Source organism: Phaethon aethereus (assembly GCF_964289735.1).
Source record: "Phaethon aethereus genome assembly, chromosome: 23".
Taxonomy (NCBI): domain Eukaryota; kingdom Metazoa; phylum Chordata; class Aves; order Phaethontiformes; family Phaethontidae; genus Phaethon; species Phaethon aethereus.
Genome location: NC_138599.1, coordinates 7,285,276 through 7,297,901, shown reverse-complemented (window position 1 = coordinate 7,297,901; position 12,626 = coordinate 7,285,276). Strand labels below are relative to the sequence as shown.

Below are 12,626 nucleotides of genomic sequence, written 5' to 3'. Positions count from 1 at the left end.
GTAACTCTCTAAAGTGCATCGGGGAGAGCGCAGTCCTCGCTGGCTGATGAGCTCATTATGATATTATGCTCACCTATTGCGTGTCTACTTGCAGTTTTGCAGCTCTTTCCCCACGCGAGGTGGCAAATTTACTTTGCAATTAGCCTGGCGGGCAGCTGGGCTACCGCAATAAACCTCTCCCAGTTCTCCCTCCTCATTAGCAAAGTTTCACTCGAGGAGTTTTTATGGCAGGAGAATGTGTATCTATCTCAACAGCAAGAATTTTGGAAGAGCATCTTTGCCTTGAGTGGGGATTACGGCGCTGAGCTCCACGTGCCTGGGCTCATTACCATCAAACACTTACCCCGCGTAGTCGCGTACAGGGAAAAGCAGTAAATCCTTACCATCAGCTGCTTGATGGTTGGGTGCTCCTCTGTCTCCCTGCCCGAGGCCGGCTCCTTGTGTACGATCTCCACGCGGATATCGTTCTTGGCAGAAACCACACCTTTGAGATCTGGGCAAAGAGCGAGATGGAGAAGGGCTCAGTCAAAGGCAATGGTGGAACATCCTCACGGACCCGACTGGTTGCTGAGGATGTCCGGCAGCACCGGGGAAAACGAACCTTGGCTCAGCAAGCGTATCCCAGAATTGGGGGAGCGATATTTGCGTCGCCGTGAGGCACGAGCATGTGAAACCCTCACCTCCAGGGAGCTCAGATCTCTACTTTAACCCCTTTGGGAGCTTGCTCTGTCTCTCGCCGTGCTCATGGTGCTCTTACCAGGGGCTGGGCTGCGGCTCTAACAGATGGTGACTGTTGGTCCAGACTGCCCATCTGCAGCGTACACGTGGGGAGCACATGAAATACTGCTCCCGAGGGACGTAACAGCTCTTCCTCGGTGTTGGGAGGCCATTGAGAAAACCCTTCCCCGAGTCTGGGGTGCAGCTGCATATGGAAAAGCCCAAGCAACGAGCAAAGACGTAGCCAGGGCTTTGGGAATGACAAAATCATCCCCAGCTGCTGCGCCAAGCAGCCTGTTTTCATGCAGGGCAGAGACAAACGTTTCTGGAGAGACTCTCTGCCTCCCCTGAAGGTGTCAGGAGTGCTTTGAAGAAGTCATTTTAGCAAAATTGAACCAAAGACACCGAGCAGCAGGAGCAGAAACGGCCAGGCGACTCCGAGATGAAAAGCAGAGATGGATGCAAATCTGAACAGCAAGATCTAACCCGCTCGCAGCTTTGAAGCTGGGCTGCAGCCTGTGATCCGGCTCTCGCCTCCCAGGATGGCTGTGCCAACCCTCCCGGACCCAAAAACCGTCTGAAACCGCTGAGCTCGTCAGATCTACCTCCAGCTGAAGGAAGCGGCAGCGCCCTGCCAAGCCGGGGCCGCGCTCGGGCTCAGTCCAGCGAAGGCAGGAGGAGACAGTGGCTTTATCTATAAACCAAACCCAATCACACAACCGAGACCGGCTTGAAGCTCCATCCTTGAATTAATCTAGCTCAGTATCCCGTGTCCTCGATGTCTGCAGCGCTGCTGTCACCCACAGACACCTCTGAGTCTCAGGGTGCAAGGCAAAGGGTTTTGCTGGGAAGTTGCTACTGCTTTTGCTTTTATTTTTCCTGCTGGGACCACGTTCCTGGTGCTGGAGCCTCCGTCTTTAATCACAAGGAGAAGCTAACTGCTGTCTTGCACATCTCTCCCAGGAGTGTTCCCCCCTTAAATAACTCTGGGCCGTTAAGTCGCTGAAGATACAACCACAGACGTGCAGTAAAGTCTTTTTTTTTTTTGCTTTTCCAGGTAAGAAATGGCCTCCAGGCTCAGCGTGGCTGCACCCAGCAGGGGCTTTTGCTGCATCTCCCCAGAGCAGGGCCAGGAATTGCCTCCCCCAGTGCCATTAGCTGCTCTCGGCGGCCGGTTGCAGCCATCAAGAGACGCCTTCTCCAGAGGTACTGCTGGGTCACCTTGTTCCCTCCGCCGGGAGCCGAGCCGTCCCCACAGCCTGCCGGAGGGTTTTGTTCGCAGGCTGTTGTTTTAAATGATGCAACAACGTTCCTGTATCTGTCCTGGGAGAGGAATCCGCGGTCATCCTGGTAGGAAATGAGTCCCTGCTGGTCCCCTCACTCCTGAGCTGCTCTCTGCTGATTTCACACCACTAACCATGACGAAAGTCCTTTCCTCACCTTCTCAGCCTGGTGTTCCTACCTTCCTAACACTCATCTGCCGCTGGAGATGGTGGCTACAGCATCCCGTTTGCATTAGCACCTGCAAAACTGGGGTAAAAGCCCTTCCCCTTGGGACAGCCAAGTCCTCCCCTGCAGGGTTTTGCACCTTGAGTGTCGCTCGGGGGCTGGTTTAGCTGCGGATGCTCCCAGCTCCCTGCCCAAAAAAAGTGAGGGACCCTGTTTTGGCAGTTCCAAGTGGCTTTTGGAGCCACGTGATGGGGTCCCGAGCGGCCCCACTGCCACCAGCACCCCCTGCTCCCGGCGGGAGGCTCAGGCCCGGGGAACCCCCCTGCACCCAGGATTTGCTTCGTTAGCACCACGGCACCCCGCTCCTCTCGGAGCGCCCGGAAAGCATCTGCTACCGAGCTGGCGTCCCCGGTTGGGTCCGGCTCTCCGGAAGAGGGTGAGCTGTTCCTCCTGCTTCACTCTGGGGAGGGAAGGGAGATCTGGGAGGGGATCTTTGCCGATCTCTTGGGTGATCTCTTCCTGCTCGCTTGCTCTGATCCCAAAGTGAAGCAGCAAAGAAGCCCTGTGGGAAGCACAGGGACTTGTGCGCTGGTCCGGGGATGCTGTAGACCTTTCCCCAGCACATGGGAACCGGGGACTTAGACTGCAGGAGGAGCTGAAGAACAGCAAAGGTGCTCCCAGAAGATGCCCAGACCCAGCAGCTCGCCGCATGGAGGAGACCAAAAAGTCCTTTCTAAGTGGGATAGCACTGGAAACACAGGGGAGGAAAGGGAATTAAACCACTCTCATGCCACCACGTCCCCCTTCCTGGTGAGGAAAATGCCTCTTATTCCTGATTTACCCCTGGCAATCCAAGGGATGAATCACACAAGGCATTTGGCTGGGATGGGGTTCTCCCCTCCTGGAAGGACAAGCCCCGCTTTTTACCCCGAAGGTGTCCCCGTCCTCTGCACGCTTCCAGCTCGTGAGGGACTCTAAAACCTGGCACTTGCACCACATCTTTGATCTGTTGTCATGGCATTAGTGTTAAATCGTACGTCCTGTAAAGAACCCCGTACCGTCTGGTTACAGCAAATCAGCGGAAGATAACGAAGCACACGCTCTCCCCGGCTCCGAACCATGTGGTGTGGGGAAAGCACGGCTCCTTACGTCCGACCGCCCACACGATAACACGGCTTGGCCCCTGCTCTCTTCAGGTGCTCGAATCATCCGCCACCGCTGAATGATCTCCACAACATTGAATTGGCCTGGCCTTGGGTCCTGTCCATCAGCAATCCTTCCCCAAAAAGCAAGATCAATGACTGTCCTCCGTTTAATTTTTTAATACTTGCTAATGGAGGCTGCGAGAGTTCAAAAAAACAGGGGATAAACCAGGGATTTCATTATCGCTCTTACAATTAAACACATTTCTGCAGCGAGAGGCCGTGCGTTCGTACCCAAATCCAGGAGGAGCCCAGCATCTTTGATGGCTTTGCAAATGATCAAGAGAAAGAGGGGGGAAAAATACCCAGAGAAGAAAAGCAACCGGGTTTGCTGGCACGCGCACAAAGAGCTTGGCGTCGCAGCATCCGTACCGTGTGCCTCCCGAGCCGGGAGCACCGTCGAGTATCTCCTCTTCTCCCCCGCGGCCTGAGATGCTCCAGACAATCACACTCTTCTCCCTCCTGGTTTGATGTCTTTTCATTTAGCCAACAAACCTCCTTTAATTTCCCGGTGTCTTTTTAATGAGGCAACACGATGCCATGCTGCTTACCCCTCCTTCTTCTCTACCTGTGTCTCTAACGTCGCTTTAACTTGTATTCCCACCGCAGCCAGGCTTTAAAACCCACACGTCCCATGTAAAACCCCTCAGCTGGCTGTAACTTCCCATTAGGAAATAGGCATTTTATGTCAAGAAAAATGGAATTAAAACAGAAAGCACAAACTGAGGAGCGTTTTCAAGCACCGACGTGGCACAGTGAGGACGCTCCTCCCTCTTGGACACCAGGATTTCTCCAAGGGAGGGACTAAGAGCGGGTCTCCTTGCAATCCCTTTGCCCCCAGGAAACCCAGCACGCCTCCCGAGCTGCCTGTGTCGCTGACGAGCATTAGCGTTTCCCCCGGCATGTTTTCCCACGTGCTCCGCAACACTTTCCCGCAGGGCTGCCGCTAGCAGCCGACCGGCGCTGAACATTTGGAGGACCAACATGAGGAGCAGATTGTGCTGGTGCCGTTGTCAGTAAATTCAGCCTCTAATTTCTTTGTGACCCACTGTATTCGCCCCCCACCCAGGTGTCCACCCCAGCTCTGCCCGACGGGATGCAGTGGGGACGGGAGACACTTACTCCTCTGGGAGCGGGCGCAGCAGAAGGCAACGATGGTGGCCATCAACACCAGGAACGCCACGCCGGCCCCCACGGCCACTCCGATGATCACCGCCATCGGCACCGACTCTGCAAGAGGAAGGAGAGGGAGCATGAAGCTGGGATGAAGGTCGGAGAGGCGGCTTTACCCCAAGGGACCCACCCCCAGCTACTGGAAAGCGGCTTGGTGGTGAGCCTGGAGAGGGTTTTGGGGCCAAATGGACCTCCTTCCCCGCTCCCTCGTCCCTGCGTGGGTGACGCCGGCACGGGCTGCCCGAGGGACACTGGCGCGCGCTGCAATTTGTGCAAGCCCTGACCTCCCTGTGCCTCAGTTTCCCCTGGGAGGGAGCCAGAGGAGCAGGTTAACAACTGCTCTCGGTAGGGCCCTGCGGGTTAATGAATGAGCATCTCTAAAGGATGAGAAGTGCAGAAGAAGATGGCGTGTCAGTATTATTAAGAAAGAGAAAAGGCGTCAGAGCGGGCTGGGAGAAAGGTTAGAGCCGGGATGGAGGGATGGAGTCGAGCACCGAGCCTGCCTGCCACAGGCTGCCTTAGCAGGCGCTGTTTAGTATATATGGATGAATTAACCCAAGCGCCATCGTTCACAGCCTCTGCCTGTTTTATACCCCCATCTCCTGCCTTCTCCCTTGGCTTTTCAACTCCGTCACCCTGCCCCGAGCCCCTGAGGGTGCCACCAAGGTCTGGGAGAGGAGGGATGGCCCGTGCTGGGGATGAGCAGAGGCCAGGCGGCTGCGGTGGGCGAGGGCTGCAGGGTGGGGATGTGCAGGCGGGGTCTGCGGGAGACAGCCCGGGGGAGCGGAGCTTGCTGCAGCGCAGGGCTTACGTGCTGGCGTCCTTCTGCCTACAGCAACTTCGCAGTTGGGCTCCCGGCAGGGATTTCAGCGCGCGGCTCAGCCAGCAAAGCCGATTTATTTGCGCAGACCCAGGCAGCAGCTCGCGAGGTGCGGGGAGGGTGGGATATGGAATCACATTTATGGCGAGGGGGTCAGATTTGCAGCCCAAGAGCCTTGTTATCTCCTCGCTCAGCTCCTCCGGTCCCTCACAGCACAGCTCCTACTTAACGGCGAGTGTTGGGATGATGCCTGCTCTCTGGATTATCGCCAGGCAGCCACAGGCAGCGCTCCCACCCGCGGGACGCCAAAGCTGTGGGTGCCACAAATTGCCTTTGTTGGCTGGGATGATAAACCGCACCCCGAAGACCCTATTCCCAAAAGCATCAGATGTCTACAGGTCCCCATTCCTGTTCTTGTTAAGCACACTGTAGGCTCTTGTGAACCCACAGCGGCCCAAAAGAGGGGTAACCCTTTCCAGGATGGCTGGCTAAGCTGCGTGATGGTGTCCTCACCGCTTTCCTGGACACCTCCAACGTGTGTTTTCTCCTTGGGGCCCCTGCCTTGAAAACAGATGGGATGAATTTAGGAAAAAAACGGGTGCAGAGAGGTGGTCCTCTTCCCTCCTCCTCTGTGCAGATGGGGGACGTGAATGCTGCTGGACACAGGGATATGGGGACACGTCTAGCTGAGAAGCAAAGCCCAGCAGCCTCATGGCTGCCGCTTGACTGGGTGATAAGGAAACCATTTCTCATTCTCCACTGGTGTGGAACTGGTGCTGACCATGAGTTTCGTCCTGGACCTGAGATCACAGGTCCTGCCTGTGCCTTTCAGCCTTCCTAAGGGGCACGCAACCTTACTGGTGGGACTGGGGAGAGTCGTAATTCCACCAGCATCTTCCCCATGTCGTCAGCAAAGGGTTTCTTCACTGGTATCTAATCCCAGGTGGCACAGGGGAGTTAGAAAGCCACTTCATGTTACCCTTTAGCAGGGGCCATGGGGCCTCCTGGGTCCTGAGCCCTACTTTGAGAACTGCAGGGATGATAAACAAATGGTGCTGGTTGAGTTTAGCCACTTCTGCTCACATTTGATCTAAAAAGAGCCTTTAATCTTCCCCTCTTAGCTTGTTGTTTCAAGCGATTCAGCTGGCGGTTTATGCTGATGTTTTCAGTTTCTGGCTTGCTCATGAATTTTCTGCCTGGGCCTGCTGCTCCCTGGATGTGTCACTTGTCACTCGAGCTGGGCCACTGGTGACGTGACTCACGCGGCACTGAGTAGACCGCTGAACCCGTGGTGAAAAGGCAAGTCCCCCTGAGTGCTCTGCGGCCTCGAGCCAGAGCTCAGGCAGCAGATGCTGGAGCTGGTTCCAGCTGCACCAAGGAGCTCATCCTAAAACCAGCATCCTCCAACACACCAGCTGAGCCACAGCAAGAAGAAACTGGGATTTTCTTCTCCGGGTGGCCTGAGGCCACCTGCTAGGCAGTGCTCCTGCCAATGGTGGTAACTCATCACGGGATTTTTTTGGCTCTCCAAGGGGAATATAGAGCAAAAGAGTGAGGGGAGACAGGAGCCTGGGGTCCCTGGGAGTGCTTGCTGGCTCTCAGCTTTGGGGGAGTGGGATCTGTAATGCAGAGCTCAGCGGGAAGCAGGTAGTGATGGTGATGAGGGTGATGGAGAATCATGCAGGGAATGGGGTGGGGAAAGTGCCCGGGGCTCTCCTGGGCTGAAAAAAAAGGTAACTGCAAAAGGGCAGTGATGGGAGCAGCGGCTGGGATGGTAAACCGCGTCCCAAAGACAAGGGCGAGCTGATGAGGAGCCGTTTGCTGGCCCTGCTCATGAACCCTGCTCTGGTGCAGAGGATGAAGAAGGCACAAGGGTAGCACATCCCGCAGCATCTGCCCAAAAATCCATTCAGCCTGCTCTGGCTGCGAGGGATGCTGGCTAGCACTCTCCCAAGGTGCTGAGACAAGCTGATGTCTGCAAATGACTCTGGAAACTTGTGCTTCTCCCTCTTTTTTGCCCCATGAGAGCACTTAAGCGGTCCCTTTCACAGCACCTGAAAACGTGGCTGCGTAACGTTATGCCTCTCTGGGTGGCTGGGGGGCTGGGGCACAGAAAGGCGGTGTTGGCTTGCAGAGCGGGTCAGTGGCAGAGCGGAGACCGGACCGCTCCAGCTTCCCAGTCCATGCCCCAGTCACTGCCCTGCACCTTTCCTATGCCCCTTCCTGCCCTGCCCGGCCCTGCCTGCCCTGCCGGAAAGCTGCCGGGCCAGGAAGAGGACGCTGGGTCCTCAGGTGCGATAATGGCTGGGGACAATTCACATTCACCGTCAGCTCATGATTTCCATACCTGCTTGAATACCAGCTCCTGATTTCATTTCCGTACCTGTTTGAAAATAAAGCAAGTGTCCACAGCCTTGCACAGCCCAAGCGCCCATGCCAGTCCTCCTGAGCGCTCAGCCCTCTGCTCCGCTTTCTGCTCCGAGCGCAGGGATGTCCCCGTGAAGGGGACGTCCCCTGCCAGCCTACGGCATCCTCAGCCACCCTACGGTGTCCTCCTGCCCCGGGCAGGGATATCCCCTCGCATCGCCTAGCAGGGATGCTCGGATCTCGGATGCGGAGCCGGCTGTGGACTCGGATGCTGCGTCGCCGGCTCCGACCTTGCTCGGCTGCCCGGCCACCCTCCGCCGGGACCCAGGCTTGCTGCTGAGCGCTCCCGCTGACTGGCAGACGACCTGGGAAAACCACTGGCTCTGTTTGCATTGGAAGAAGCCCAAGGCTAATTTTAAGGGGTTCATTTAGCTCTGATTTAATCTGGACAGCAGCCTTGCCTATAAATCACGGCTTAATGAGAACAATCCACCTGCCTGCCCTGGCATTTAATAAAATAGAAGAGAACTGGAGTTCCTCCAGGAGCTAAGCATTCGTCGCAAAGGCCATCTCCCTCCCTTGCTATGGAGAGCCCTGAGAGTGGAAATCCCCTGGCCATCCCCTGAGAATGGCTCGAGGTGCCTTCCAGGCTGGGTGGGTAAGCCCAGCCCTGCAAAACACGTGCTGGCATCGTGGCTGGTGGCTGGGGTGGAGGGTTGCCACTGGCCCAAACGCCTTCCTCCCACTCACTCCCATCTCCGCGGAGCAGTGGGGTCTGGTAGGAGCAGCCGTTCCTGTTCCTCCAAGGCTGTAAATGATCCTCCAGCCTGTGGCAGTGGCATCACCTTGTGCTGTGGGACGGGGAGCGAGGGGTGCAGGATCGGCCCGTGCCCCCCAACTTCAGCAGGACAGGCAAAATGGGGCAATACTGTATCAAGCAAAGATTTTGCAGGGCTTGTCCCACCTCCTGACCCTCTAACAGGACCAGGTACCCTAAGGATGCAATCCTACAGCTAGCATATCTGGAGGATTTTCACCATCCTTCCTAGTTTCCTCTTGGACATCCCAAGAGCTTTTCTGAGCATCTCTTGCCTCTCACAGCATCTCCCCACTCTTACAGCCTGGCCAGGCGCTAATTCCCGCTGCCCGACAGCCCCCGCCGGCTCCTCAGCAATGCCCACCTTGCTCTTTGAGCCGGATGATCTCTGTGTCGGAGCCGAAGCTGTTCCAGGCGGTGCAGTTGTAAATGGTTTGGAAATCGGCCCGGACGATGTTGCTGATGGTCAGCGTGGAGATAACGCCCTCGTCCGTGCTGACCGTCTCCACTGTGTAGCGCCCGGAGGTCCCAGACTCCAGGACGTTCTCCTTCCAGGACCAAGCCTGCCAAGCAAGAGAGGGGGGTCAGCCTGGGACAGGTCTGCCCTCCGCTGGGCACCCTAAGGTGTGCAAGACACCCACCATGCCCCGTGAGGTGCGGTCCCATGGGGTGCTACTCACAATTCGGTCCGGCGGCGGGGTGCTGCGGATGAAGCATTTGATCTGCCCTTTCTGGCCGTGCAGGGCGTGCTGCGTCTGGGTGCTGGAGATGATGGGTGGCCCTGCAAGAGAGAGGAGAGGGCTGCTGGCATCTAGCACGGGTGGCTGCAATACAAGGTACTGGTGGCAATGTGTTAGCAGAGCCACGGAGGGACATCGGAGACCCCCTTTGAGGGGGAGGGATGGAGCAGCAGCTCCCTCACCTCCTGTGATGCAGAAGGACACAGAGTGGGGGCTTTGCCTTAAGGCTCTGCTGGTTTTCTGCAAAGCCCCCACAAAGCGCCGGGGTGTCCCCACATCCCTGCGTTGGACGGCGATTAAATCGCCCTGCGGAGACCTCCTCGGTGCACCTGGCCTCCGAGGAGGGCTGTTTGCTCCAGAAGCAACGCCAGAGCCCAGCCCACCTGCTGTTCCTCTGCTGCGCTCTCCCGGATTTGTTAAGCGACCGTTACACTAATTGCTCCCCACGGGCCCGAGGCGGCGGTCGGAGGGCAGGAGGAGGCACTGACAGGCAGCTGCTGCCTGCGAGCCACCATCAGCGCCTTGCACTCAGCCTGCTGGATGCGGCGGGGAAATTTCTGGTGGAAAAACCTTGGGACCCCATCAGCCGGGCTCTCCTGTGCCGTTCCGATGCCGAAGGAACCCAGCCTGGCGGCTGGGGAAGGCTCTCGCTGAGCGATACGAGGCCAAACACACCAGCTGAGCCGGCTTGTCAACGGAAACGTCCTTGTCCTGCCTTGGTGGACATCCTGAGGACACGGTTGGGAGAAAAAGGGTTGGAGAGAAGAACACGGCTTGGTGGGATCAGCGTGTCCCTAAGCGGGGGGGAACCCCAAGGAACCCCAAGGGAGCAGCACAAGAGCTGGGATCCTAATTGCTGTTTATTAGCCTCCTTAATTAAAGCAGATCTGCATTTCTACGAGTGGCTTGCTGCTGGCAGAAAAGAAAACAGCAACGGGGATGCAGGCAGGCAGGCAGCGCAGGGCAGGGCGAGGGAGGAGGCAGGGGCTGGCAGATCTCCCTCTGCCCCAGCTCGGCTATTTTGGACGTTTGCTCTGGGTCGTCGCTCCAGCTTTTGAGTCTGTCACTGGGTTTGTCAGAAAATACAACCTGCTCGTCATGCCCACCCACGCCGATGTGTTCGGAGCGACGTGCCAACGCGCTGCAACAGGAGTTGTTGCAAGAGGCCCATACGCTGCCGGGGAGAACCTCAGTGGGGTCTTGAGTTCAGGTCTCCGGGATGGTCGGAGTGGGAGAGCTTGCTGTGCTTGTCCTCTCTCCCATCAATCCATCCTTTGTGGATGTGAGAAACTCTTCCCAAATATTTTTTTCCCTTGCAGCTTTAACAGGGGATTTGGGGTAAAGTGGAAAGAAACAGATTCGCCTGGGTATTCATGACCGATTCTCATCCAAATCGGCCACTTATAAATTTGCAGAAGGCACAGAAATGTCTCAAAATGCTAAATTCTTCACTCTGGTGCTTTCATTTGGCCATTTCAATCGCCACTTGAAATTATCCCAGAAACACCTTTCTGCACCAAACCTTCACGCTCCCCAAATACTTCCCACTGAGATACAGCTCTATCCTTCCTTCCCGACGATGGTCCAAGGTGAGATGCACAGAGAACCAGCTCTTCACTGACCAGCAACTTGGTTCTGGTAGCTCAGGAAATTACTGCTGGAAGTGAGCCGCCGCCAAAATCGGTAATAGCAGGAGCTGTGCGTGAAGGAGAAGGTCAGGACTTGTTTTGATGTAATGGTCATAGCTGTATGTTACTGGCAACTTTTGTCCCCCTTTAGATCAGAAAAAGAAAAAAATAAAAGACATTTTGTTGTGGTTTTCTGCCCAAATGCTCTCCTTCAAGATGTTCTAGGCACGCTCCCAAGGTGTGCATTCGCATTTATGCAGCTCTGAAAGCCCGTCTCTCAGAAGGGGCGGCTGGGGTCTCAGGAGCGTTCGGTCGATTCCTTGCTTTGCCTCCCTTCGGGAGGATGCAAATGGCATCTTGCCGTTGTGGAATAGCTCTTTCCAAGCGTGCCCAAGGTGGTAACATCAGCTAGCCTTGGCCTTCGCTCCCCGTGCCCGCTGCAAGAGCAGAACCGTGCCAACAGCCAAGTGCGATGAGCAGATGGCCCTAAGCTTCTGCTGGGGCTTTCTCCTCCTGGATGGGACACGCGATGGGCACCCATTTGCCCCTACCATCTCCCAAGGGTGGCACAAGGCATGCAGGATGGGCTTCTTGGCTAACTAAACATGTGCTAGGTGATCCTCCTGCTCGCTTGCCCTGATTGCTGATGAACCCAGAGCCAAAAGAGGCGATGGGATCTGTAGGCAAGGCCTAAATAATAATAATAATAAAAAAAAGCCATTTTCTTTCTATTTCAACAGTTGTATGTTACTTATAAATTCTGGAAGCTCTCCAAGACTGGGTGACGCTAGAGAAAAATGGCTTAATAATCATTAAAAGGATCATCTTCCCCAAGGAGAGTGGATTTTAAATGGCACAAATGCCAACGGCTTTGGGTTTTATTATTGCTTGAGGAGTTCAGAGTCGAAGGCTTATCATCATGATAATAGCCTATGACTAAAGACCATTTGTGAGATGAACATGCCCAGAAATAATAGCATGAAGTTGCAGCCTCTTCACATTTGGGGCCGGTGTTTGATTCTCCACCAGGCTCTGGCTCCTTATGAAAGCTGCCGATCTCCGGCTTGGCATTCAGCGCTACGCGTGAGACAGCCCACAGGCAGGAAAAAGGCTTTAGACAATGTTGCTATGGATATAAATGATGGAGCTATTGGTTGCGGTTATTTTTAGCACGTCGGTGCCAATTTATTTGCGCGGTCCTGGTGGCTAGCACAAAAGAGAAGGCAGCTTGCCGACTTGGGAGCCTCGAAGGAATGAAAGGACGGCCTCAACTTCTCCAGCCTGCTTGAGTCCATCCGAACCTTTCCTCCTGAGCCCTCGCAGTGTTGGAAATGGTTTGGCAGGGAAGTTTGGTTTAACTCCTTGCTTCCTGCAGAAGCCCTGGGCTGGCGTGTGCTGCCCGGTATTGCAAGGGACCATCCCCAGCTCCCCATCCACCAGCATGGTGGAGACACGCTCGCTGAAGCCCTCAATGGGCTGCTGCTGGCATAAGCTGAGGGGACACCGTGATGTTCTTGACCAAGCAGTGCAGCAGGCCAGCCCCTCCTGTGCTCCCAGCTCTCTGGTGGCCTTGGCTTGCTTGTTGGGGTGAATCCACGGCAAATTAAATCCTGAATCAGCCACCCGGGGCCGTCCAGCCCTTCTAACAAGCCTCTCCTTGCAGAGCAAGATGGGCAGGGGTGGTGGTCCCTGCTCAGCAGCCCCTGCCAAGCC

The 12,626-nt window shown here is 55.9% G+C and overlaps 1 protein-coding gene across 1 annotated transcript in view; it reads right to left on the bottom strand.

Annotated features, from left to right (window-relative positions):
- KIRREL3 (kirre like nephrin family adhesion molecule 3) overlaps positions 1 to 12,626 on the bottom strand; it is a gene marked incomplete at its 5' end in the record, with an annotated part of 342,172 nt that overhangs the window by 8,066 nt on the left and 321,480 nt on the right. The window contains 5 exons of the mRNA XM_082010028.1: positions 384 to 493; positions 4,491 to 4,598; positions 7,709 to 7,744; positions 8,910 to 9,108; positions 9,226 to 9,326. Of these exons, the coding sequence (XP_081866154.1) occupies positions 384 to 493; positions 4,491 to 4,598; positions 7,709 to 7,744; positions 8,910 to 9,108; positions 9,226 to 9,326 (554 nt within the window). The remainder of the gene's footprint in view (positions 1 to 383; positions 494 to 4,490; positions 4,599 to 7,708; positions 7,745 to 8,909; positions 9,109 to 9,225; positions 9,327 to 12,626) is intronic.